At 40.9% G+C, this 25,968-nt stretch overlaps 2 protein-coding genes across 3 annotated transcripts in view; both read right to left on the reverse strand.

Moving 5' to 3' along the window:
- The window catches only part of LOC311491849 (mitogen-activated protein kinase kinase kinase kinase 4), a 65,531-nt gene extending 55,485 nt beyond the window's left edge, over positions 1-10,046 (reverse strand). Inside the window, exons 1-2 of the mRNA XM_084549888.1 lie at positions 9,919-10,046; positions 9,058-9,123 (exon numbers count right to left, since the gene is read on the reverse strand). Of these exons, the coding sequence (XP_084406014.1) occupies positions 9,058-9,123; positions 9,919-9,975 (123 nt within the window). The 5' untranslated portion in view covers positions 9,976-10,046. The remainder of the gene's footprint in view (positions 1-9,057; positions 9,124-9,918) is intronic.
- A 6,063-nt stretch (positions 10,047-16,109) lies between these two features.
- Positions 16,110-25,559, reverse strand: LOC311492179 (beta-1,3-galactosyltransferase 1-like). Of its 2 annotated transcripts, XM_084550378.1 has the most exons (4): positions 25,485-25,559; positions 23,278-23,428; positions 19,286-19,594; positions 16,110-17,481 (listed from the first exon to the last, which is right to left on the reverse strand). In XM_084550378.1, the coding sequence occupies exons 1-4, from the start codon at positions 25,508-25,510 to the stop codon at positions 16,882-16,884; spliced, it is 1,086 nt and encodes a 361-aa protein (XP_084406504.1). In that variant the 5' UTR covers positions 25,511-25,559; the 3' UTR covers positions 16,110-16,881. The 2 variants fall into 2 exon arrangements, with proteins under 2 accessions (XP_084406504.1, XP_084406503.1); XM_084550377.1 differs by lacking the exon at positions 25,485-25,559 and having other exon boundaries at positions 23,278-24,008.
- Between the last annotated feature and the right edge of the window lie 409 nt (positions 25,560-25,968).

A 25,968-nucleotide genomic window follows, 5' to 3' on the forward strand; every position in this document is an offset into this window, starting at 1 on the left:
ACACACACACATGACACATTACAACGTCAAGTGACAGGAATCAAACACATACACAAATAAATACAGACTGAAATGCCTTATGTGTTTCTGTTACTTGTTCTCGGACACACACATACACACTGGAGCAGAATTAGGAACACTACAAATACTGTGTCAGTGAAAAGGTTACTGTAATATATTCATTCATATGCCAATTAGACACAAGAAAGACATTTATAATGCAGACACTGCAGAGGCAAACGAGAGAAACACTCTTACTGTACCTATCTGTTACTGTCTAACTATGTGTCTCACCACTCTCTTTATATAAGTCTCCGTCTCTCCCTCATCTCCGTCTCGTCGGGTCTGTCCATTACAGAACAGTCTGTTTGTTACATATGTGTACTTACTGCTTGGATGGACTCCCGCCTACAAACTGAAGGAATGGTGTTGTTTAATTGCTGCAAGCGTGTAAACTGTGCATGTGTATCGTATACATCTGTCTTTAGGAGAACCAAACGGGTGAAGACATTTTTTCCCTTTCAAATAAATAGACATTCAGAGAGCTATTGGAAGACTTGGTGTTGCGGTTCAAGTTAGAATTGGATTTAGTTAAGGGCTAGCACTGCTGCATGACATTTAGCTGTGATTGGTAAGGTTACGGAAAGAGGCTGAGAATGCTTTCTGTCATTGAACGTCTGGAGCTTATTAAAGTCTAAAGGCCATGACAGACCAGGTCAGCCTTTTTGGCGTGTCGGGCCCTTCGTTGAGCATCTGTGGCCGCTTTGCCGCATGTCCCACAATGTTGCCACCCCTGTTGGTGGATTAGGTTGAATCCGCAGTGGAAAGTGTTGGTGTAAGAGATTGGTTTGACTGTCTGATGAGCAAATGAACACTGACAACAGCCACTTGATAATGTGAAAAGTTATTTTATTCCAGGCACAGAACTTATGTGCCATCTAGCCATTGGCTGTAGTCTAGTTTTTGTGGTTTGTTCAGTGCAACCTTTGGGCCCTGACACTTGCAACATGAGGTGTTGTAATAACAGATGTACCAATTCATTCACAGAAAAGCACACACGCCGATGTCAAGCACTGGGAACAACTTAGAGTTCAGTCTCTTGATCAAGAACACTTCAGGATGCCGCCCATGTACTGGAAATCAAACCACTAACCCTCTGATTTATGGGACAACCCGCTCGACCTACTGCCCTACTTGGTGTATCCTGGCCTTTAGAAAATAACTGTCATAAAGTCATCACTAGGGATTGGTATCGGGGCCAATCCAGACTTTTTTGACACGACCAATCTCTTGTAGTTATTTATTTAAGGTCTGCCATAAACCAAACCCACGTCCCTGTAGCGTAAAAATGTCTTCTTTCTCTTCTGTTTTAGCGGCGGTTACTAGCATCAAAGCTGCCAATAATAGAAGAAGAAGATGACCCAAAATCACTAAACATGTCTGCCGTGTGGAAGTACTTTACAGTGGAAAATGAACTCAGTCAGAGGGCAATTTGTAAATTGCGCAATGAGGATGTTTCGCAAGGTGGTAGGAGGAAAAAATATTCCAGAGTTTATGGTGTTAGATGACCAGCCCATTTGTGTAGTGCCAAGGTGTGCTACCCTTTCCTCGCTATATTAGCTTTGACAGCGCTATTTATTGGAATTAATAGAGTCATGGATCTTGGAGAATACCAGTAAGACAATAAAATCCTTCATGAATCTTCAGGGGTGGACATTTTGTTTATTTAAGATTTTATCTGGACTCAGATTGGCCAGTACTGACTATTAAAAGATTGTATCGGATCGGGGGGGCTAAAAAAAACTTGACTGGGACATCTCTACTCATTACAGTCATATATGTGTGGAATTATAACCCTGGAATGTGGAGTTTTAGAAACAAGGTGTGCACTGATCAGCTATGCAAGGGCCATTATAGAAATCCTAGGATTAGCACTGTTGAAGGTTGACTCATAGGAGGGACTAAGAATCTGGAAATGCCAGCCTCTATCACCCTGATTTTTGTACTTCTTCTTCTCAGTTTTACCAGTCCTTCAGCCGTATGGAGGTGCAGTCCTGAATCACTGATGCACTTTAATTATAACTTTGGCATTTAAAAAGTACAGAAATGAGGCCAGTTTCGCCTGTGGATGTTCCAACTATTGGACTTGCACATAGTCTCACTGCTCTGCTACACGCAGGTAATCAGCACAAACCATAGCTCTAACCCTCTTGGGGGTCTGATTTCCTTATCTCTCGCTAGTTTTCATCTGTCTCTTTCTCCCTCTTCCTTCCTCCCTTCCTCTCTGTCAGTCTGCCTTTCACCTCTGCCTTCCTTCCTTTGCCCTCTCTCACTTTACTCTCTCTCTTTTTTTTTTCCCTTTGTCTCTCTCCCCCTCTCTTTGTGTTTCACCTCTAACAAGCACAAACACAGCCTCTGTCTCGACTTATCGACTGTGCTGGAGGACGGTTTCTCTCTCTTTTTAGTCGGCTCAAAGCTCAACACACCACTGCTTAGCTTTGAAACCATCGCACCAATATATCTTTTCAAGCCTTTTTAACGTTCCAGATTTAAAACTATGTGCAACAGAAAAACACTTGAAAACAAGTTGAGTGGTATAATTCTAAATATGAAGAAGGAACTTATCATTTGTAGCATTAAGACGTTATCCTGTTTAGCTTAGGTTGAAGTTAGTTCATTTGGAGCAGTTGTGCAGCAGCAGGAAGTCCCCAGCCTCTTATAAGAAAATGGAGTTGGTCCAAAGCCACATTTGGATATACCATTTATTTATTTATTTTTTTGACATGTTGGTCAGCACATCTGAACATGAGTAAGCCAACGGCAATGATATGTGGGTGACAAGAAAGGGAAGCAATGCTACTGAAACCAGAAAGCTTTGAGGAAGTGTAAGTGATTCACTCTGGGAATGGTATCACGGCCAGCTGTTTCATGGTTACAACACGGGTGTCACTGCAGTTTTTGGAGATGCTGAAATGGAACCGCAGAACACATGGACACGGCTTTAACCTCTCACAAGTTGAATTGAAGTGCACTTGAAACGTTTTGAAAGTTATGTTTTGATGCGGATGTTCATGAACCAGGCAGGTCAGCTACTCACAAACTGTCTGCCCTTTCAAAACTTCCCGGCCTGTTTAATTTAATCAGAGTAACTTCAAAAATAACATATTTACATACTCGCGATTAAATACCAGTAACTGGGTCAGTAAACTACATGAGCTCTTATGTCAGTGTTAATGAGGGAAGAACCGTTTTGCATCAAAGATCAGATCGAAACGTTAGATGAGCACACGCACACACACACACATTTATCTTACTATTTTTGTGAGGACATTCATTCACATAAAGCATTTCCTAACCTCTCTTCCTTACCTTAATCTCAACTAGGCGCCTATCTTACCCTAAACCTAATTCTAACATTAACCTGAAAAGCAGAGCTTAAAAGGCGACTTCGTGAGGACTGGTCAAAATGTCAACACTTTCCCAACGAGTCCTCACTGATGGACTAAAATTGAAACTGGTCCTCACAAAGGCGCGCACACACACACACTCACACACACTCAGATGACTCTATAACAGTGGCTTGCAGGGAAGGGAAGTTCCTTTTGCAAATAGGGAAACGCCCTGTGTCTCTTGGTATGTGTGTGTGTGTGTGTGTGTGTGCATGATGTGCACATATTGAGGAGAGAGGCCCTCTCGGTGCACTAAGAACGTCCAATACAGCATCTCAGTAACTTCACGCTTATTTTAAGTTTTACAGATTCAATAGCTACCATGTGTCACTGTAATATTACGCATCGTATTGCTTGTTAGCTCTTAAGGAACTTCTCATCCTTATTATTATGGTGCAGTGATTTTTTTTTTACTTTTTGACAAAACAAATTATTGATAAAATGAAAATAAGTTAAAAAAAAAGTGCCCTCAGATTGTCAGGGTTGGATGATACTACAGAAAATTATACCCCAGTGCATGTGTGTCTTTCATCAGTTAGACACAAAAAAAACAACTCTTGACTTTGCCAACTCAGTCAATAAGGTGTAAAAGACAAATAAAAATTTAAAAAAGGCTACTTACAATCAGTGAAAAGCGAGAAATTTGTTCTCACTTCTCGGGCTGTATGAACAAAATTTTGTTCACACAGTCCTTGTTTGGGAGTTCTCGCAGCTATGATTGGTCAGTAGGTCAGTGGGCCAGCGGGCGTGGTTAATACGGAAATGCTAGCAAGCCACTCTGTGAGCTCCCAGATGCTAATATTCGCAGTGTACCCGCTAATCTGTATACTGAATGAACGGCGTGATCCGACAGGAGAAAATAATAAGAAAAGTGCCTCGACTCGGCCATCTCCCGCATCTCCCACAATGCTTAGCGCGTGTGACGTATGCTGCAGTGGGAGGGCCCTAAGAGAACTTCAGCGCAGTTCTGCACTTGAGCTTGAGCTTCTTGTTCTTGCTCACCTCGAAAACAAGAACAATTTTCTCACTTCTCACAGCATGTAACAAGCTGTAGCCTGCAGGAACAGCGTTTCAGTCCTTGTCCTCAAACTTTCCCCTGCTACTATGGCGCTGCTTTCGAGTCAGCCAAAAAAATATAAGGGTGGAGTCTACAGTACTGAATGTGACTGGTCAAACACAAGCTTCATTATGCAGTTGAACAGACAAAACTAACTCTTATTAGATTCTCTCTACTGTGTAATCTCTGTAAGTCTCCATGTCTACATCCATTCACACATCAATCACACAGATGACACCGTATTTTCTATATTCACGCAACAATCAAATCTGAATCAACACTGTGACTTATTAATCGGTTATTTCACCATTATGGTTAAACATAAAAGCAAGCGCCCTCTTTGAGTTCCTCAGTAGCCCCTGACTTCTCAGTTCCTGGGGCAATGTGGATGAAAAGGCCGGATTGTCTCCAGCCCTCCATCTCCTCCAAATGTGTCCGTCTCAGTATGCCAGAAAAGCCAGTCTGCTGACCAGGAGGTTGTTCCACTCAATTCAAATGAAAACGAGGCTAATAAGGCTCACTGTCCTCCAGCGTCTGCTCCCACTGACACCGGAGCTTGACAGACATCAGTTCAGACTACCAACTGACAATTAGTGGATTGAAAAAAAAAAACTAAATATATGAGTCATGGGAAAAGTTTCAAATCCCTACAATCAACTCCTGATGTTAGACCCAGGTCAACTGTAAGGTTTCAATTTAGAGCAGAGCTAATTGGCAGCGTAGTCGGAGTTGGACTCCAAACCCATTTTACAAAACAACAGACAGCGGAACAACTACAAACTGCACATTACGCTACACATATAAACACTGTCACGGTGACTCCTGCTCCATCTCCCTCCTTTGCCTCTTCCTCTTCAAACTCCCTATTTGGCTGCACGTCTTTTCGGACTGCTCACATCCCATCTAACCTGCTCTCTGTCATCGCTTAGTTTTCTTTGCACTGAGGTCAGGCTTCTTCGCATGTAGTCGAATACACAGAGGAGCTTTTTTACTACATATTTGCCAGAGGGCTAATGTTGCTAATATATCACATGGTTCCAAACATTTCTTCCAGCAATCGCCTTTTCCATGCTTGAATCTGTTGCAGTGTTTTCCCACACATTGACTTTGATTGGGTTGGACGCCCAGGTATATTAATGGCCACCAAAGTACATCTGGCCAAACATTTTGGCATTTCTTATTTTTCCTTTGGATGTCATTGGTCATTGATTAACTACAGGACGATCTCTTCTCTCGCTCTTCCCCTCCCATACCTGTTTGTACTTCTATTACACATGCTCTGGAGAGAGAGAGAGAGAGAGAAATACATTCTCTGTTATTATGTTCCAAGACGCTGACACAGTGTTGCTAGATGATATCAACAGCTTGTACAAGTGGATAAAAGTGTTAATTATTTAACTCTGACAATAAATGTTTGAGTAGCAGGAAACACACATGGGAAAGCTAAACAGTCACACCAGTGCGATTTGTTTTGAATATTTCCAGGTTTTAGCCTGTGCGGGTATGGCTGCGAATCAAGAAGATGGCTGTGAAGAGAGCTGTATGAAAAGGGCATGCAGCGATGAGAGAGCTGGGCACAGGGCAGTTACTTATTAATTATTTTAAGAAAGTGTGGGTGTGCAACCTTCCGTGCACATGCCCCCATACACTATCGCCACAAATAGAAATGAAATTAGTGAAACACTGTGTTGGCTATGTTCTTCTAGTTGTGTGGTTTGTGTTAGTTTCAGCCTGTGCCCTGCCCCATCTGATTTGTTTGCCTGACTTCACTGACCTTGTTCAACCCTGCCACTTGCTAACTGTGAACCTGTTAACTTGACGTCAGACCAGCTCCTGTTCATATAACCAGTCGTTTCTCGTCTGCTGTTTCGATCCAGTAAACTGCTGCTTCACAAACAATCTTCATAAGACTGCAAAGAAACTAGCAAATTTCTCAGCTACAAACAAAAACCACCGTTCCACACCGTTGGCTGTGAGTGTGCAAGTGTGCGTTTTGCTGCAGCACAGTTTCTAAAATATATGCATGCCTCATAAGGGTGGTGACAATTATCTCAGCATGTCTGTAAACTTAAAATGGGACTTCCTTTGCCTGCGGCTGTGCACTATACTCTAAAAGCTCCGTATGATCACACTGCGACTCACAGCTACGTCTATGAGACATGACATAGGGTACAGGAGAAGTGGACTGGTGACTGTAGCGTCACGGGTTTGAATCCTCTCTACATCCATGGCCAAAGTGCCCTCGAGCAAGACACTTAACCTTCAAAACTGTTCCCTGTGCATGTTGTATGGCTGCCCTCTGTGTGTACAAATGCATGCGTTAAATGCACAACAAAAACCTCCTTGTATAGTACATATATACTTGACCAATAAAGCTGAATTTCAAATTTCATATTTATTTCAGATAGTTAATATCTTTGGGTTTTGAACATTTGATCAGATAAAACGAGACAGGTAGGTAAATCAATAATGTAAACGATCGTTAGTTGCACCTTAATGCAACTATCATCTGACCGTTTGCTGTGTCCAGATCTTGTCTTCTGGAAGACTTATGAGATGCATTTTATAAAGCAACTAATTGCTAAATTTCAAGTCATAACGGTGACATATCACGGAAATGTTCCTCTTCTGTACTCTCTTATTTTGTAATATGTATATTATGACAGCGACGTCTAAACCCCAGATCAGCTGTTGCTGGGTTTCCTGCCCGTCTTGCATTACTACACACTCTAAAATGCAGTGAATATAAATAAACAGTGGAAAAGCCCAGATGCTTTGTCAGCATCTTCTGCGCTCACATCAATCCACAAGTGAGTGTTTTTCTAAGGGGCTGTGTGTGTTTGTGCGGCACAAGTTATTGTTCTAAAGGCCCCGGTCCTGTCCTGGTTTCCCATGATGAGAATCACACACACACACACACACACACACACACAAACTAACCATTGAAACTGTACACGGGAAAGTAGATCTGCACAGTCCTTATTAAGGTCTGATTGATTCGCTGTGAGCATTACACACTATCATTATTACTTTTCCACCATCAATTCTCATGAACCAGAATCCAGTTTTGATGAACTGTATTACCAGCAAGACATATGCACATATCATTCAAAATATCTGATATGAATAAGGGAGAGCGACCGACTCTGGAGCTTTCAAGGGCAACAAAAGCAGCGCGTAAAAATCCTGTCAGATACAACACAGGGTGGTCTGCAGATTATACTGCTGTTGAATTATCGCTCACCCTGAAGGAAACAGCTCACCATTCATACATGGCAACTTCCTCCCTTGCTAAAGCATCGGTGGACGTGAGTCATAGGATGAAATTTGTGATTATCTGTGTAACATCTGTGTTAAAGGCAACACAGACCTCACTGTCCTGCACGTCTCTTGCAACATTTCCCCTTTCAGGAAATCAAGTGGCAATCAAGGCACACACACCCACCTTCTGTCTCACACATCTAAACACACACACACACAGGAGTGAGCTCCTCCGAGAACTCTCCGTGGATTTCATTCATTCTTTAATCCTAAACTTTTAGCCTTTAGCTTAAGGCGAACGCATACCTTAAAACTACAAGATACACTTTTTGAGAGACCGTACCAAAGTTCCAAAATAGTTTCAAAGCTAGCTTATTTGCACATGATATAGATTTATAGGTACAGGAATTTGCTCCCACTGTGCATGTCTTGTTCTACATGAACCACAGTCATCCTCCACAATCTATATAAACACGTATTTGTACATTTGTTTGTATTTTTCCACATGTCAGGTAGAGGGGCAGTCATGTTACTGGCACCGTAAAACAATGAAGCCTTTTTATTTGGGTCAAATTTTAACATATGTCTAAAAGCGACTTCTCACAACAAGGCCTGAGCTACCTATTGTACGACCTGTCACCCAATGAAACAAAGTTTGTAAAGCTCAAAACTGAAACCAATCCGCATAGGTGTAGTAACAAGAAGTTTGCGGTATTGCAGAAGCCTGCGAACCCAGGGCAGAGCCAGCTGCAATAACCTAAATAAGGCCAAACACCTCCTGCAACCACAAACCACTCATACTCGCACATACACAAACAGATGTTACGATAAGGAAGTGAGCCCCACCCAGGGCCTTTAAAAGATGCTGTAGATGCATGTGTGTGTGTGTGTGTGTGTGTGTGTGTGTGTGTGTGTGTGTGTTATGTTTGCAAGATCTACAGGATATTTCAGTGAGCAGACATTTCTTCTGTTTCTTCCTAACTAACTGGAAATGCACGTAATATTTACCAGAAGTGACGCATCAGAAACCGAAATATATAGTATGACTGTGAGTGTCATGACTTACGGTGCACAGCTTGTGAGCCAGGCCTTTATTTATTTAATTTTTTTTTTTTATTTATTTATAGAACTTGCTGACATGCAAACAACATTTAGGTGGAAATGTGACACTTCAGACTTAAATATATCTGCTTACACCAGTGTTGCTATGCACAGAAGCGTTTAAGTCCTGCAAAAAAAAAAGAAAAAAAGAAAAAGATGGGCTGAGAAGCATCACAGTGGGGAACTCACCTTGTACACCTGACCGTATGTTCCATTGCCAACCACCTCGACCAACTCAAAGATCCCTGCAGGGTCCTAGAAGAAAAAAAAAAAAGCAACATTGGTTAAGAATAGAGCGAATGATGTGAAGCAACGTGGTTTGATATATCTGCGTACGGCAGCATGGGGAATGCACGGTGCAACAGGTCTGCGCCAAGCAGGGTTAGGGTTACGTGAAACAGCTGCATATGCCTGCTGTTGAGGATAGATGTTGGAGGTGTCTTTGGATGTGAACCGAGGAAGAGGAAGCGCAGGTACTGAGAAGAATTGAGGTTACACAGAGTTATGGTTTCAAAATCACTGTGTGCATTTAAACTTTAGAGCATGGCTTGCTTCAGTGAGAGCACAGAAGAGATACAGTACAAAGATTATTCACTCAGCTAGGAGAAACTGATTCAAGCAGCCAATACTAGCATAAAACTGCATTTTTTTTTTTGTTCTTTTCCTGTGAATAAATCCACATTTTCACTAACTTGACATCAACCACTTGTTGCATTGTTGCATGTCAACTTTTCAGCAAGTCACCCAAGAGGAAAATCCTGTGTAAACACTGTAGCTTGTAAAACTTTCACCAAACAGGACACAGGGCAGACAGAAGGCATGAAGGCACAGGATAAAACAAGTCGGTATTTTAACACCGAGTTAACACACACTACGCTTTTATAGCAGAAAGTAAATACGAGTTGTTTTAAAAAAAATAACTACTGCTCAGTTGTTGTTGCCTGAAACTGCCGTTGACTCTCAAGCAACACCCACCACATCCTACAGTGTTTGCTCAAACATTTCATTAAAAGGACGACAAGCATTTTTTTCCCCCCCCCACTAACTTACTCGTAAAGCAGCGAGGTCTATACTGTCCAAACTTCGAGTGGTGTTTTCTCTCGACATCGCTGCCCCGTAACTTTGTCAGCGGGTTGATATTTGGAGACAAGACATGGACGGTCTCCGCGGACTTTCTCCTCTAACGTTACAAACTAACGGGATTTTCTCTCATTCTGAAGTTTAGCTAGCAGCGGCAAGCTAGTCAGCGACAAAACACACCCACTTCCGGGTGTGTCTTTCAGAATAAATGTAACGGTCGGAAGACTGTTTTTTTTTTTTAAATAAATTTAATAATTAAGTAATACATTTATTAACAATGGTGGATATAATGCTAAAACTGTCTTATATCTACACTACATATATTTATGATGATATTAAATTTTAAAAACCCTTTAATATGAAATTAACTTACGCTATTTCCGGTTGCATTAACATTCATTTTTTTGACACTACAGAGTTTTTCCTCCTGAGAAGTTTTTTTCTTTTTTTCTTTTTTTTTCAGAAAAAAAAACTTTGACATCCAGTATATCGCTGTGTACCCTGGAAACACAATGGGGTTAGACTTTTCAGATCTACTACTTATATAGTGTTTATTCTAATGAAAATAATGACAATACACAAAAGTTTATTTTGACCAGGTTAAGGGGAGAGAAAGGTAGGGGAGACGGGGGTGGGATGAAGGGGTCGAGGGGATGGGATGAAGGAGAAGAGAGATGTAAAGGAGGAAAAGAACAGAGAGGGTTGGGGTGGAGGGGTTCGATAACTGAGTCAAACATGATTTTCCTAAAAAAAAAATCATCACATTGCCTTTTTGAAAATCAATATGGTACAATTAATATACATTAAACATTGCTAATCTTAGCTCACAAATAATTCAAGGAGTGTATGTGTGAGCTTGTCTTGGGTGTCGCTTCAGTATCCACTGATCACTATGATATATGATTTGCTTGCATCTTGTTAACATATATTAGCTGCAATTTACCCAAATAATTTTAAGTATATGCTAATACCTGGAGTAGAGTAGTAGTAGTTATAAGCAGCAATAGACATTTTTTTCACAGTAATGGCTTCTCGTGAGCTGAGTGTGGGCCAAATTTTTCTAGATGCCATGCAGCTAGCAGCGAGCAGGGTTTGACTGGATGACAATGCTGTCGTCAAAACAATGGGCTGGGCTCTAGTAGGTAACCCACCACATATGCCGCCTTGAAATTGAACTTATGAACTTGTGATTACAACACGGGAAGTGGCGTACACAAAATGGTTGGCGTTCAAGTGGTAACATCGAGCATAAGTCGAGAGAATAACGCTGCTAGGCAACTGGAAGTCACCGTGGCTAACTAGTTTAGCAAGCTAACGACCAATTAGCTGGTTTAATGAAGGAAATGGCCTAATAGCATTGTACAGGCATAATGAAAGGATGAGGCCGATGGGGATATCTGCATTTTTTTTACTCATATAAATTACAAAACGACAAAGAAACAGTTATACAACAAAATTGCAAAGTATTACTTCCGTCATGTCTGAAAACATTAGCAAACACAATACATGTCACATCCCGTGAGCCCTGACCACATCAAAAAATTTCCACTTACGAGTTACGACATCAAGAATACCACAAGAGAAGGCTGTTCATGTTCAAGTTGAACTGTGAATATGATAAACACAGAGCTATTTGAAGATAGCAATGCATGCAATATTTTGGCAATCTTAAGCTAGCAAACTTGTGAGCCTAATAAGCTAATAAGGTAGCTAAGTCATGCTAGCTAATTAGTAAGCTAATTAGCCTGCATCTGACAACTCTGGTGATGCATGCTGATTCATTACCACCATATTTTTTATTATTTTGAATTATTTTCTTATTCAAAATGGCGGCAACCATTTGAAAAATAGACTTTTACAGGTGCTGCTATGAGTTAGCTAATGTCACTTTTAGCTGTATTGGGTCTTGTAGACTGTTGACTTAACTTCTAGCTGTTTTTTCTTTAATAACCCTCAGAGCTGAGGGGAAAGTACACTTACCAGTAAATGTTTCATGTTTATTTTAGATATAATATAATCAAATAACATACACTAAGAAACACTGTATTTTCATGCAGTCATAAAGGACTTCATGTCAGGCAGATCTCCCAGGTGGGCACAGCCTTACGTGCCATGAAATATATCCCCAGGACATTACAATAAGTATTTTTTTTTTTTTACATGTATAATTGTGTTTTTAAGTGTAAAATGTAATAGAGTGATGGAGCTTGACATTCCAGTCTCCTGACTGAACCAGTGACTCACTGTCAGGGTGGTGATATAAGGGTCATTATGCGGTGGGACACAGTCACTGTGTGTGTGTGTCGGTGAGAGAAAGCAATACTATGCTGTAGGAGAATGAAAGACGGCAAGTGACTCTCTTGCACCCTCTGTATGTGCGTTTCTGTGTATGTTAGCGAATGTGACAAATTAAAGAGTAAGAGCGGAGGGGAGAGAGGATGGCTGTGAGTGTGTAGTGTCGTAGTGAAGAATAGACTCTCTGTGGTCTCACACAGTGGCCCTGTTCACACCAGGGTCAGCTGCCTGCACGCACACACACACACACGCGCACACACACGCACGCACGCACACGCACGCACACGCACGCACACGCACGCACACACTTACTTGTTGGACTTGTATCCAAACTAAACAAGACAACATTCTGTGAAACAACTGAATAAGAAAATTCCAGAATGTTAGAGGTCCTTTGTGTGTCTACATATCACTCTTATTTCTGTGTGTGTTGCAGACTACCAGCAAACAGTCAACTTATAAGGTGTTTTGTATCGAGAGGAAGCTGACATTCCACTTATATAAACCATTTCCTGAGGGCACTTGCATGAAGGGAAGTGCTAATATATATATAAATATGTATATATAGCACTTCACTTCCCTTTCAGACTATGTCATAAAACCAGCTGTTTTTGTTGTTTGAGGTAATTGTGTGATGAGTTTTTATAAGGCTGTTGAGATCTGTATGGATTGTTTTGACTGTGATATCTCATTTATGGATGATTATTCACTGTGCTGCGCAGAGCAACACGCTGAAAAGGGTTGAGTGAAATGTGTGTTACCAGTAGTGAAAGAAAAAGCTGCTGACAAGACACATGGCAGATGCTCAAGAAGGTGAATCCTGCAACTGAGAACAGAATAATTAAAAGCAAGCTTCCCATTCTTTGAATTCAAGATGGCAAGAACATCAGTGTCAGATTATCAGAGAGATAGATAAATGGCAGTAAACAAATTCTCTTCTTCATAGAGATGACAGCAGAGACATTTTCTACCTACACCAGATAGAGGAAACAAAAAATGTTCATGGGAAACTCATTTTTGAAGCCGGTTCATTTGCCATATTGTGGAAAGGCAGTGGCTTGGCGTCAGCATCAGCAAACCCTTCTCTGCTGGTCTAAAATTTATCAAATCATTTGCCATTAATCTTATTAAATTATTTCCAATAGCTTATTCTTTTCATGTTATGGCTTGTCTGTCTCTCAGCTGTGGTGCCTCAAGCAGCGTAACTTTGCATTAGAGCTTTTATCCAATCATATTTCACTTGTTGCCAGAGTCAAATAAATCTGCAGGCGGCTGAAGCTTGAAACACATTGCAATGACGCTGTTCCTTTAATCAATCACATTTCAAGTTCGTATTCTTTATTCGGTCTTCTCTGCGGCCTACGGTAGCCTCAATGTTTTCGCTTCCTCTGATTGTTGGCTCAGAGAGTCAAGCTAGTGGTTCATGTCCATCTGTTGCGAGCTGCATGACCAAATCGTCCCTGTTAACGTTTTGATAGCTATTTTTTGAACTCACAATAGAGGAAGGAGGAGAGGCTGTCGATTTGGTTGCAGATCTACTCAGAAAGACATTTTCATGGTGGACTTTGAAGGAAAAGCTGGATATTCAGAGGAAAGCCTGCCCAATCCTGGAGCTAGCTGACCCATCCGGGAAAACTTTCAGGGCAGTGACTATGAGCGCTATCCTGGGTTGACAGGCTCCGAGGAAAACTCTAAATAGTTTCTTAAGTTCTGGTGAATAAAATTAATATATTTACATCTTTTATGTATATTTTTGGCATTTTATTGGGTCAACATTGATGTTTCTGCTGGATTTCAACATATGTGGCGCTGTTGTGCAGCTGTAGCACAGAGGAGACTTTGTGAATTGTTCAAAGTGAGTTTCTTGCTTTAGTAATGGCATTCATCTCGCTATGAGACAAAACCTCCTGTTTTATTGTGTATCCTATGTTGTTGATGGTTTCTAAAGCAGTGGCCTCATAACGGAATAAGGTTGTAGGTCTCCCATGTGCCTCCAACACAGTTCTAACTCATCCGGAACTGGAAATAGAGCTTTGGTAGCAGGACTCTTGGATTGGGCATTTCCCTAACGGTTACTTGATCTGTTTGGGTTTTGGTTCTGAGTTTGGATGTCCGGTCAACACCTCACGTTATTTGTTTTTTGAACTGTTCCTAAGGAGTTTTTGTGATGTGGTAGGTTGCATCATCCTGCTGGACAAGGGTGGCGGGTACAGTGTTTAAGCAACATCCACATGAATGCTCAGACAAAATGTTTCCGATGAGAGGACTGTAACATGATCAGTGTTTTCATTTGTTTTATGTTTTCATTGGTTTTACTGTTGTACAGTGTACAGTGTTTAAAATTAGATCAATATCATTAGAGCTTACCAGTCTGCTGAAGAACTCTTGACCAGGGCATTCAACCATAACCCTATTGCCCCAAAAGGATGCTCGCTAACATGAAATTGCTGAAAAAGACCATTCGAGCTTAGCATGCATTTATATTATTATCTCCTAACTTGTTAACTGGTAATTACATTTACATATACAGAACAAAACAACATAACGTGGCTTTGTACCACCTTGTACCGCCTTCAGAGCAGCTGTAGCTGACTGTACATGCAGCATCACCTTGCTACATATTCTGTCTGCGTAACATGAGTATCAACACTCCAACAGCCATTAAGGATATAGAGGGATTCAAATCATTTTACACATTACCAACTATTTCAGCGACCCAAATGGATAGGGATATTGTCATCCCGGAAATGGTCTAATTTCAAACACCATGCAGCTGCAAAAAGAAAGTTTGAGAAATTTCAACAAGGCAACTTGGAAAGTGGAAATGAGGAGCTGTAGCTCAAATGGCAAGTGAGGTCAAGGCGATGTAGTTGGCATGTTTTGCCTCAGCAGCGCACTAAATCCAGCATAGCGTGTTGCTTGACTTCTCCAGGACTTGAGATGGACAAATTCATTGATCAGATTCCGGCCCAAAAAACAGGTGCAGCACAAAATAAGTTTATTTTTGGATTTACCAAAGTAGCAAGCCACCACAGCAGCATCTTCCTCACATGACATAATGTTTCTCCGTGTGTTTATCTGTTAGAGGATATTTGATTCTTGCAAGTTTGAATTTGCATTTTTCTTACTTTACTGATGTACAAAACAAAACAACCCCGTGAGGGCTCTTATTAACAGGTATTAAAAGTTAATTAGCAACTGGACCTTTTATTTGACAGCATTTGACTGACTGACTCACTTCTGTATTGGTCTCTGTGCAGTTTCTCATTCACCTGCTTACCACGAGGGGGTGCTGTTGCTTAGTTTGCGTTCCACTTGCGATGGCTTTCATTACTGTAATGTAATGCATTTGAGAGTGACAAAAATCCACCACAGCTGTGAGAAAGGGCTGGTTTCAGATCACGATGCCAGTTCGGGAAGAGGTTTTACACGTGTTTGTTTTTAATTTGTTTTGGTGTTCGGTCCTTTGTTCCTGTATACGGTCTTCGACATATTTATCACAGAGTTGGTCAAGAATGGAAACGTTTGAAGAAGGATATACGTGTAAACCAGCCACAGGCTCAGTTAGCCACAGATCTGTTAACAGTAACTCTATAATAAGACTGATAACAGACCTACGTGTGAAAAAGATTATTATTGAAAAATCCCCTTTGGTTATCCGTCCTATTATAAAATGCATGAGAATCAAGGGGTGACAAAGTAATCGCTCGAATAGTCATAGAGTGGATGTAAAAAGTCATCCCTGTTAAAATAGCACATTATTATGATATTAAACATCCATCAGAACATTTATACCTTTATTATAAAAAAGTACACACAGGCTGTTGATGGCTAAGCATCTATTTCTTGTGCAGGGCCCTCTTCATATTCCCCTGCAGACTTTTCATAGGATTCTGGTCTGGGCTCTGGCTGGGCCTTTCCAAAACATCAATCTTTTATTGGTGAAGCCATTATTTTGTGGATTGATTGATTGCAGCTTTCAAGCAGACGGCATAAGGTTCTGTTCCAAAATTGACTGGTACTTGGAGCCGTTCATGATTCCCTCCAACTTCATTAAGGCCCCTGTTCCAGCTCAAGTAAAGCACGCCCAAATTATGATGAAGTGACCACCACCGCCTCCACAGTGGGTAAGGCGTTCTCTTTGCTGATGCGCTGTGTTGTCGTCGTGCACTGAAATACCTTCAAAAGTTCAGTCTTTGTTCTCATCAGACCATAACACATTTTCCCACATATCTCTGGGAGACTGGATACATCTTTTTGCAAGTTTTAGCCTTGGGCTTGGATGCATTTGATCAGAAACAGCGTGCATCTTGCCACCTTGCCCCACAGCCCAGATAGATGAAAACAAAAGAGGATAGTCGTCTCGTGTGGGGAGCAACCAGCACTTGACAGAAAGAGCTACAGCAACTTTGGCAACGTGGACACCATCAAACTCCTCAAACTCTTCTGACTCCTAATCTTAACAACACTTTTTGGTGAGAATGGCATTGTTTGCATGACCACATACAATGAAATAAAAAACAAACAAAAATCCATCCCAAAGTCTTTAAATAAATAAATACATTGTTGTAACTTGTATATGCCAATACAGTTATAAAGTGCATCTTTAAAACTCACAATTTTTGTGACATAAGAGTTTTAACAGCCACTTTCTGCACTATTCTGATATGTTTCCCATACATCCAAAAGCTGTTTAGAGTTTTCCAGTAATGCAATAATGACAGAGTTCCAGTAACATTTGCTTTTAACAGGAGGCAAAATCCACCTAAACAAAGCACCAGGAGGAGGATCTGTCGGTGCAACTCCCAAATGTCTCATGCAGAGACCCAAGTACACATCTTCAATATAAATAGCTTTAACATGTGAAGATGCCTCCAGTATCTTGTTGGATAAATCCAATGAGAATGCATAACCCAGTCCCATGGGATATGGTGGATACGTGGACTCAGGGTAGACAGAAGTGGGCAGAAACCACTTTGAGTTACGGTTTCTAAAAACAGAAGCACCCCTTATTATGAGTCCAGTCAGGTAATCATGTCGGGGGGCTTCCAAAAGCATGTCAATGAGTTTGGGGACATTGAGGAATACATCTGAGTCCACCTTCATGGCGTAGGAGGTTTTGGGGCAATGAGTACTGAGCCATTCGAACATAACCATAGTTTTAATGGTGAGGTTATTGTAGCTGTCCACAAAGTCACTCTGGAGAATGTCATGATGTTTCTGGCTTTCAGATAACACCTGAAAAAAAAGTAAATAGATTACTGAGTTTAAAGAGCAGTAGTATAAATAACTTTGTAAGTACCCACATTTTAGTTTGATCATCTTCTGGTCAAGTCTCTAGCAACTAGTTCAACATCTAGTCCCAAATGAATCTATTTATTAGTGCCGAAGATTTTCTTTGCATGACGTCCACGTCTGAAATATAAAATAACTGTGTAACTGTAGTCCTGCTACTACCAAGACAGCTTTTTTCTTCAGCTGACACTGGTGGAGGCAGTGGGTTTCACATCTTAGGGCTGCATCTAAACCACAGACAGTATAAGGATGGACAGCAGAACGGCTCCTCAACAGTGAAGCCAAAGCAAGTAGAGCTCCCCCTGGTGTCTGGCTCTTTTTTTTGTTTTAGTTAATTATTTGACGCTAGAGAAACAGGATGTGACGAGTACAAGTTGCCATGACCACTCTGTGAAGTGGTCCTGTAGGACCGCGAGAGTTTGAAAAAATAAATTAATACAGTGTACAATCCACCATTTCTTTGTAAATGGTGGAGGTAGAGCAGAGCGCAGTATTAATTAAATGCAAATGCGAGTGAGTCTGGAGGAAGTGTGGGCGTGTCATCAATTCGCAAGATGGCTCCGCCATATCTCCGGGAAACTACCGTCAGTTTGGCCAATGCAAGGAAGTGGGGACACATTGTCCATATTTATATACAGTCTATTGTCTAAAACTCATAGTCTGGGCTTGCCTAAACACCCAGCGTTCTATTTCACATAGGCTGCACCTTCTGAGAGCTATCAGCTCACCCCAATAAACTGCGCGAGACAAGGAGTATTCAGACATGCCAGGCGGATAAAAATGTATGAAGAGCAGCGAAATGAACGAGAACGCTGCGGACAAGACATCATCAACACCATTTTTCTGCGCAACAGGTGCAAGCCACAGAAGGGGGCAAATCTAATCTCTTCAAAGGGTCTGTTGCAAGGGCGATGCACAGAGTCGCTGACCTATCACCAGGAAATAGAGGATTTCACTACCCAGCTGTGATAGTACATCTCCGAGGGGACTGTGTCTGAGGGGACAGTTCTTCTCTGAGGTGTCCTCAGAAAGCTTGAAGTTTAAGAGGTCCAAACTAGGTTTGGGAGACAGATCTCTGCAATCTGCCCGACTGCTACTGTCTCTCTCTCCCTCAAAATGGAGACTGGTTAAAGCATCCGCTCACCACTGCAGCTCTTCCACAAGCAGACGAGCACAGAACTGGCAGGTGGCCTGCATGGTGAGTGCTAGGCCACCACGAACAGCATCAAAGCCAGGATTGCAGCGGGGGGTGGAGATCTGGCAGGAAGATTTAGCTGCTCCAACAGCTACTGCACAGGCCCACACCGCTGGACTTCTTTAGTCTTCACTTTTCTTCGTACCTCTGATGTTTACTGCTTGATTGTTAAAGAAAACTGCGAGCAGGACTGTGCTCACACAGTTATTATACACTGCAGGTGTGGACGTATTATGGTGCCCTACTGGGCACAAGGCAGAAAAGCAAATCTTAAGGATTGCACATGCTTTGGGGCTTACCAAAGTTGTGGTCTGGAAAACTTCAGCAGTATAGCAAAGACACTACTTTTCACATACACATTGTCATTTTCTTACTTACAAAAATCCATTTAGAGCTGTCGTAGTAGTAGTTTTATACAAATCTGCTGTTGCTCATTGATATCAGACTAATTAAATGTAAATACCAAGAAAAGAAGTGTGCCTGGAGTTGATTCCTTCTCTTGTTTGATGCTTGAAGTGGCACTGAAGGAGAACGTTAACTTCAAAAACGCACCTGCTCTGTCCCTTTTCCCTCCTTGGATCGTCCCAGCAGGAAGTAATGGTGGACCACCTGGCCTTGCACTGTGGCTTCTTTCCCCCATGTGTTGCGGATTACATCACGGGCCTCCACATTGTCGGCTGTGACAGGAATTATAAGAACCAAGAATGGGCTTTCCTGGCGACATCTGTTTGGCTCATCCAATATGTAATTGTAGTGGTGCGGGTATGCCACAAAGTACCGTGACGTTGACTCCTGGGGCGTTGAGATCTCTCGAGGCGTTGAGATCTGTTGAGGCGTTGAGATCTGTTGAGGTGTTGAGATCTGTGCAAGAAGAGAAGGTATGTGTTGTTTGAGTTGCACCTTGTACACAATTCATATTAATTGTCAAAACAATATATAAATCTATTCTATGTTCAAAAAATGGCAACACTTTTTAATTGGCACATATCTTGACTGCAAGGCTGTTTTTTGTGTCAATTCAAAATAACAGCCAACGTAGCAAACGTACGGATTTTTACTTTACTTAAATTTTGGAATTCTTATTTCTGAAGAGGACATATTTATACAGGTTTTTAGGATGTCAGGTGCCAAATGTAACACTTAATTAGCAATAAAGAAAATTTGTTGTGCAGCAGAACGCACATGGAGGGCTACAAACCCTCAACGTTCAATGCATAGGCAGCTCATGACAAAACACAATGGCTGCCTTGCTTTATTTATTTATTTATTTTTGTCTTCTTCCGTCTCCTATATTCTCCTGTTCATTAGTATCAGAGAACGTCTCTGTTAGTATTCAGTCAACTCACTCCTTCAAAGAAATACTTCCGGTATATACACCGATCAAGCATATCATTATGACCACCTTCCTTGTGTGGGTCTCCCTTGTGCCTTCAAAACAGTTGTGACTCATCAGAGAATGGACATGCGCTGAGGGGAGGGACCTCTGTGGATCATCCCACAGATACTTGATCAGCTTGGGATCTTGTGAACAAGATTATTATTGTTAACGAAAACGAGCGAAATAACGAAAATTAAAATTGAAAAAACAATTTGTTAACTGAAATAAATAAAAACGAAAATTGAAAGAAAAAACGATAACTAACTAACTGTATTGCGTGTTTGGAAAACGAACTAAAACGAACTGAAGTTATAGATAGCCTATACCTAATTCCCTTCATTTTCCTCTCTGTTAGTTAGAAGCCTCAACTGGTTGGATTCATATGATCGATTTATTCTGCTCTGGCAGTTTTACGCCACCTGGCGGCAGCAGCACCTTACTGCACTTCACGGTCCGTGACGTCACCTGGCAACACCATGGCGGTTGCAGCAAAAGCTGGGAGAACGCGGCAAAGTCCCGTACGGGACTTTTTTGAATATGACGACGAGAGAGATAAAAGCAAGTGTCTTGTAGTGAAAACAGACTGTGACAAAATATGTGGCTTGATTCTCAAGGGGAGAAAGTCCACGAATCTCAAAGTCCGTTTCAGAAGCTCGCACAAGGCGGCTAATGTCGAGTTCCAAAACAAGCTAGCCTCTGTGAGTCTGCCGCCTCCCCCCGAGAGAAGGATTAAAGGAATAGTTCACCCAAAAATAAAAAGTCAGTCATTATTAACGCCCTCATTTTTTAAACGTATCTTTTGTTGAATTTTATTATACAATACTCACCTTGACCTTTCTGAATCCTGCACCTGACAAATAACCCAAAGTATGAAAAAATAAAACTAATACTTAAACTAAGCATTTTTGGAAATATAAAAACCAGCAAAAACTAATTAAAACTAACTGAATTGGAGGTAAAAAAAAAAAAAAAAAAAAAATTAAAAAAACGAAATAAAACTAAAATAAAAAATCCCAAACTCTTATAACCTTGTTAGTGAATTTAGAGGCCAAGTCAACACCTTGTGCTTCTTTTTTTTTTTTTTTTTAGTGGGAGTTGTTCCTAAAGCGTTATTGTGTGTCTGTGTCAGGCTCCATCCTGCTGGGGATGGCTGCTGCCATCAAGGAGTGTCATTGCTATGGGGTGAGAATATCTGGGCTGGTCTAGGTGGGTGCTACATGTCAAAGTAACATCCACATAAATGCTAGGTCCAACAGTTTCCTAGCAGAACATTGTATACTCACAAGATGGTCAATGTTATTTACGATCCTGTCAGGGGTTTTAATGATATGGCTGATTGGGGTATATGGGGCAAGCTAAGTCCCTCTTATCTTTTTCAATAGTAATAATTTTGTAAAAAAAAAAAAAAAAGCAGATTGATTGAAATTTTGGTGGATCTGGGAGCAACAACAGCAGGTTATGTGTATTTTCCAAAGCCAGAATACATGAGCAAACACTTGGTCGTGGTGAAATGATGATGTTTTATTCCTTGGTTTCAATAAGAAGGGCACTAGCAACCAAAACTGGATACGAATTCACCTTTTGTATCCCTGCTTGCTTTTTCTGGAGGAGGCTTGTAACCAACAAGGAATTGTGTATTTGAAAACATTTTAAATATGACTGAAATATGTGCCAGAAAGCTTCATGATTTGATGTTCTCTAGAGACCACTTAAAAGATCATCACTGTTGTTTCCTTCTTCTCTGTCAAAATACTGTCTGTCTCTCTTCTTCAGTAACCATTATTTTTACTATGGTTGACATTTTAAGCTAGGCACGGTGTTTGACACAATGTGTTGCAGACGTGTCGTTGAAGCTGGGGTAGAACAAGTTTCGTTGTACATTCCTAGGTGGGTCTAGGGGTATTTCAGATTCAGATTCAGATTACTTTATTTGTCCCCGGGGGCAATTTAAGGCACAAGTGAGCAGCATGACGTGCAGGTACAAGACACTTTTAAGGAACAAAAAATCTAACAATACACAGTATCTGCAAAAAACTATGCCATAAATGTATTAACTATCCAAACTGTCCATGGGGGATGTAAACATGACTGTAAGAGTTGCAGAGGTAGTATGGTAAATAAATATAATAAAAAATTAAAATAAAGGGCGGCCCAGTAGCGTGGTGATTGATGCCCCCCTGGGACCCTCCAGAGGAAAAGTGGTTACAGAAGATGAATGAATGAATAAAAACAAACATAAATGAAAATGAAAAGATTATAATAAATAAATAAAGGTGCTTGGAAGAAAAAAACTCCCTCTGAGTTCTGCAGGCAGGGCAGTGGAGCTGCCGTCCAGAGGGGAGCCACTGAAATGCTGAGTGGAGGAGGTGCAGTGTTGCCAGATTAGAAATATCGTACCAAAACCTCAAAATTATCGTTTTTTGAGAAAAATTATCGTACACGAACCAAACGCATACAGTATAGCTATTTTCAAACAATTTTATTTTCCAAATGATTTTACAGCTAATTTAAACAAGCTGCAATACGCTCACACTAACTGTGTTGACGTGCAGGGGACACCATGTGGTGCCTGTGTGTGTGTGTAGGGCAGGCCTACTGTACGTGCTTGCGTGCAGGCAGGCGAGCCTGCGAAATGATTCGGGGTCAGAGAGAGAAGCAGTAGGATGTATGTTTGGACGAACGACTGAAAATTCAGAAATTATCGTACATTATGGTATTTTTTTTCATTATTGATCGTACATCGTACAGAGGTCTAAATTATCGTACAAATACGATAATTATCGTACATCTGGCAACACTGAGGAGGTGTGAGGGGTCTTTGGTGATCTTGCCTGCTAACATGAGAGTCATGAATGTGTGAGATGGTCACTGGTTTTGATTCACTTTCCTCTTTTACTTAGCTATTAAAAAATTTTTCGGAATATACAGCACTAAATGCATTGTTCTATACTTATATAGCGTAACTTATAGTGTTATAAAGCTGTATAAAGCAGCGGAAAGAAATAATAACAACATCAACACTGGTGTGTTTTGCCAATGAGTCAGAGAGTTTCAGAATAGATAAACAGGGCAGAAACACCACTGACACATTTTGGATTTTTCACCGCCACGGTCATCATCAGTTCAAGATGACGATGATAATATGAGGGCCAGTGAATATACTTACATTTCTAGCCGGGATGGTCAGGTACTGGGGAGGTCGGTTCAAATGCCACTCCTCAAGGCCTGAGCTGTAGATGAGCAACATTAAAATCCCAATCATGAAGAGCAGCATCACGCAATGCCTCAATCTGCCTCTTGTCCTTGAAGTCTTTTCACTGCCAAGATCAGAATCAGAATCAGCTTTAATGGCCAAGTATGTACACATACAAGGAATCTGACTCCGGCAACTTTTCTCTCTAGTACAGAAGCATCTTAAATAAGTGAAATAAAATAAAATAAAATAAAATAAAATAAGATAAAAATAAAATAAATCTCAATTTGTACACATAAAATATAGGATAATATACACCAAACCAGGGTTATTGTACAGCGAGTATATACAGCAGGGTTATTGATTATTGTTCATGTGGATGGACTCACACTCTGTTCAGAGTTCAACAGAGCGACAGCCCGGGGGAAGAAACTGTCCTTGTGACGGGTGGTTTTGGCGTACAGTGCTCTGTAACGCCGGCCTGAGGGGAGGAGTCTAAACAGGTTGTGACCAGGGTGTCAGGGGTCTGTGGTGATTTTCCTGGCCCGCTTCCCGACCCGGGACCGGTACAGGTCCCGGATGGATGGAAGATCAGTACCGATGATCCTCTCTGCAGACCTGACTGTTCTCTGCAGTCTGTCCCTGTCTTGCCTGGTGGCGGATCCAAACCAGACAGTGATGGATGTGGTCAGGACAGACTGGACTATTGCATTGACAGACTGGACTATTGCAGTGAATTATTGCAGAGATAAAAGCAAACTTCTTTAATGCCTCACACCAGGGGGCAACAGTCCATCGATAGACTGAAATCAGAAAGTGCTTTACCTCTTCTTATCATGTAGGAGTTCTTCGACAAGTCTGCAAAAACCACAACCAGAACCACAAACTGAGCAGCATCTCCTGTAAGCATTAAAAAACTTGTTGTCAAGTTACTGCAGCACACTCTCCAGACTGATGTGAACATTCTCCCATACAGCGATTAGTCAACAGCTCTTTAACCACAGTGTGAAACTCTGACTACTTACGGATTTTAGGTCCAGACCGAAACAGATACTCACACAGAATCCTATCCAAAGACAATTCAATGCGCTTGATATTTACATGTCAGCGCAAATCATGAGCATTCAAGAGGTGAGCCAATTATATAAAAAAAACAAAAACAAAAATCATCTTCCTGTCACATGTCTCTGTCAGCTCTGGTGAGCTTGTGGTGAGACTGAGAAACTCTGATGAAAAACACTGTATACTTGAAACTCAAGTTTAAATGGTCTGTACTCGCTTGTCATTTTAGTTTTTGTTTTGTACGACAATACTAACTCTGACCTCACAGCTGCTAGTAACAACCGTTTTTCCATTGTTATACAAAAAAAGAGGAATAAATCTTTTAAAGGGTGCATGTGTTTTTTTTTTTTTTTTGCAAAATGTCTCACTGCATTCGTACCAGACTATTTTACAAAAGCACAAAGTGCACAAAGACGCTCTACGTCAGTACTGTGGACGCGAGTGCTAAAAAACAAACAAAGAAAAGACACGGCAAAAAGTAAATAAATGCAGTTTTCGACGATCGAGGGAAGGTGTTTTTAAATGCACTATATGGTTTTCCTGTTTTTAGTCAAATGTATATCACAATATCTCAGAGCTCACATAAGACTGGCAACCTTATGAAAATCAGATTGAGGTCACAGTCAAGTCGAGTCGTTACGGAACACATAACTGGCAAAAATAGTTTTGAACCTTATTAATTAGACAAATCCAAATACCACATGGCACATGCATTTAGTCTTTCATTATTTTAAATGTGATTTTATGCATATTAAATAAATGTGACAAGATATAAATTGACATTACCACTAAAATCATCTGGTTTCCACTGCAGAAACTCAAATAGGGCACTTTGTTGAAACTGTAAAAATATTATTAGATATTTTGTTCGCAAAAAAAAATATATATATATATACAATAGAAAAACAAATGCATGAAGAGGAATAATTATTTGTACATTGCAACTCGAGACGTTAGCTTCAATGTTTGCAAGAATTGGTCCTCATTGCAATAAGTCCGCCTGATCGCATCAAATGTTTCCATCTTTAGAAAACCCCAGCGAGCCTCAGCTGGGCTTTTCCATCGTTTCAGTTCAATGCATTTAAAGTAAAACAAAAAAAAACAAAAAACACGCTCACCCTTTGGGAACACAGTCCTCCATCATTGTCAGAAGTCAAATGACACTGGTGTCAGGTGCACTAATTTCCCAGACAGACAGTAGATCTGAATGAGGATGTTGCTTTTTGTACCCTGTGGTTTGTGGTGCGTCGAGTTAGAGAAATGCGCTAGACATCTTTTTGACCAGACACAGGACTGATAGTGCTCTGGAGAAATATGTCTGATGCTGATTTCTGATAGACTGGATAAAATTTAGAGGTTAGCATCCGAAAAACATCTGTTGACCCTGCTTACTGTCTGTACTTTTGGCGGCTTGACCCATCAGGCCTTCTTACTAACGCTGAGTCACTCTCTCAGCTCTCTACACTGTCTCTCTAAAAAAAAAAAAAAAAAATGCAAATGCAAACTGCATAATTGTATTGTGTTGAAACTCTTATCCACATAATGAAAAATGACTTCAGTTCACTAAAATGTCTTCTGTGAGTCAAACTGAACGTTGGAACA

The sequence above is a fragment of the Chelon labrosus genome (assembly GCF_963514085.1).
Source record: "Chelon labrosus genome assembly, chromosome: 8".
NCBI classification, from domain to species: Eukaryota; Metazoa; Chordata; class Actinopteri; order Mugiliformes; family Mugilidae; genus Chelon; species Chelon labrosus.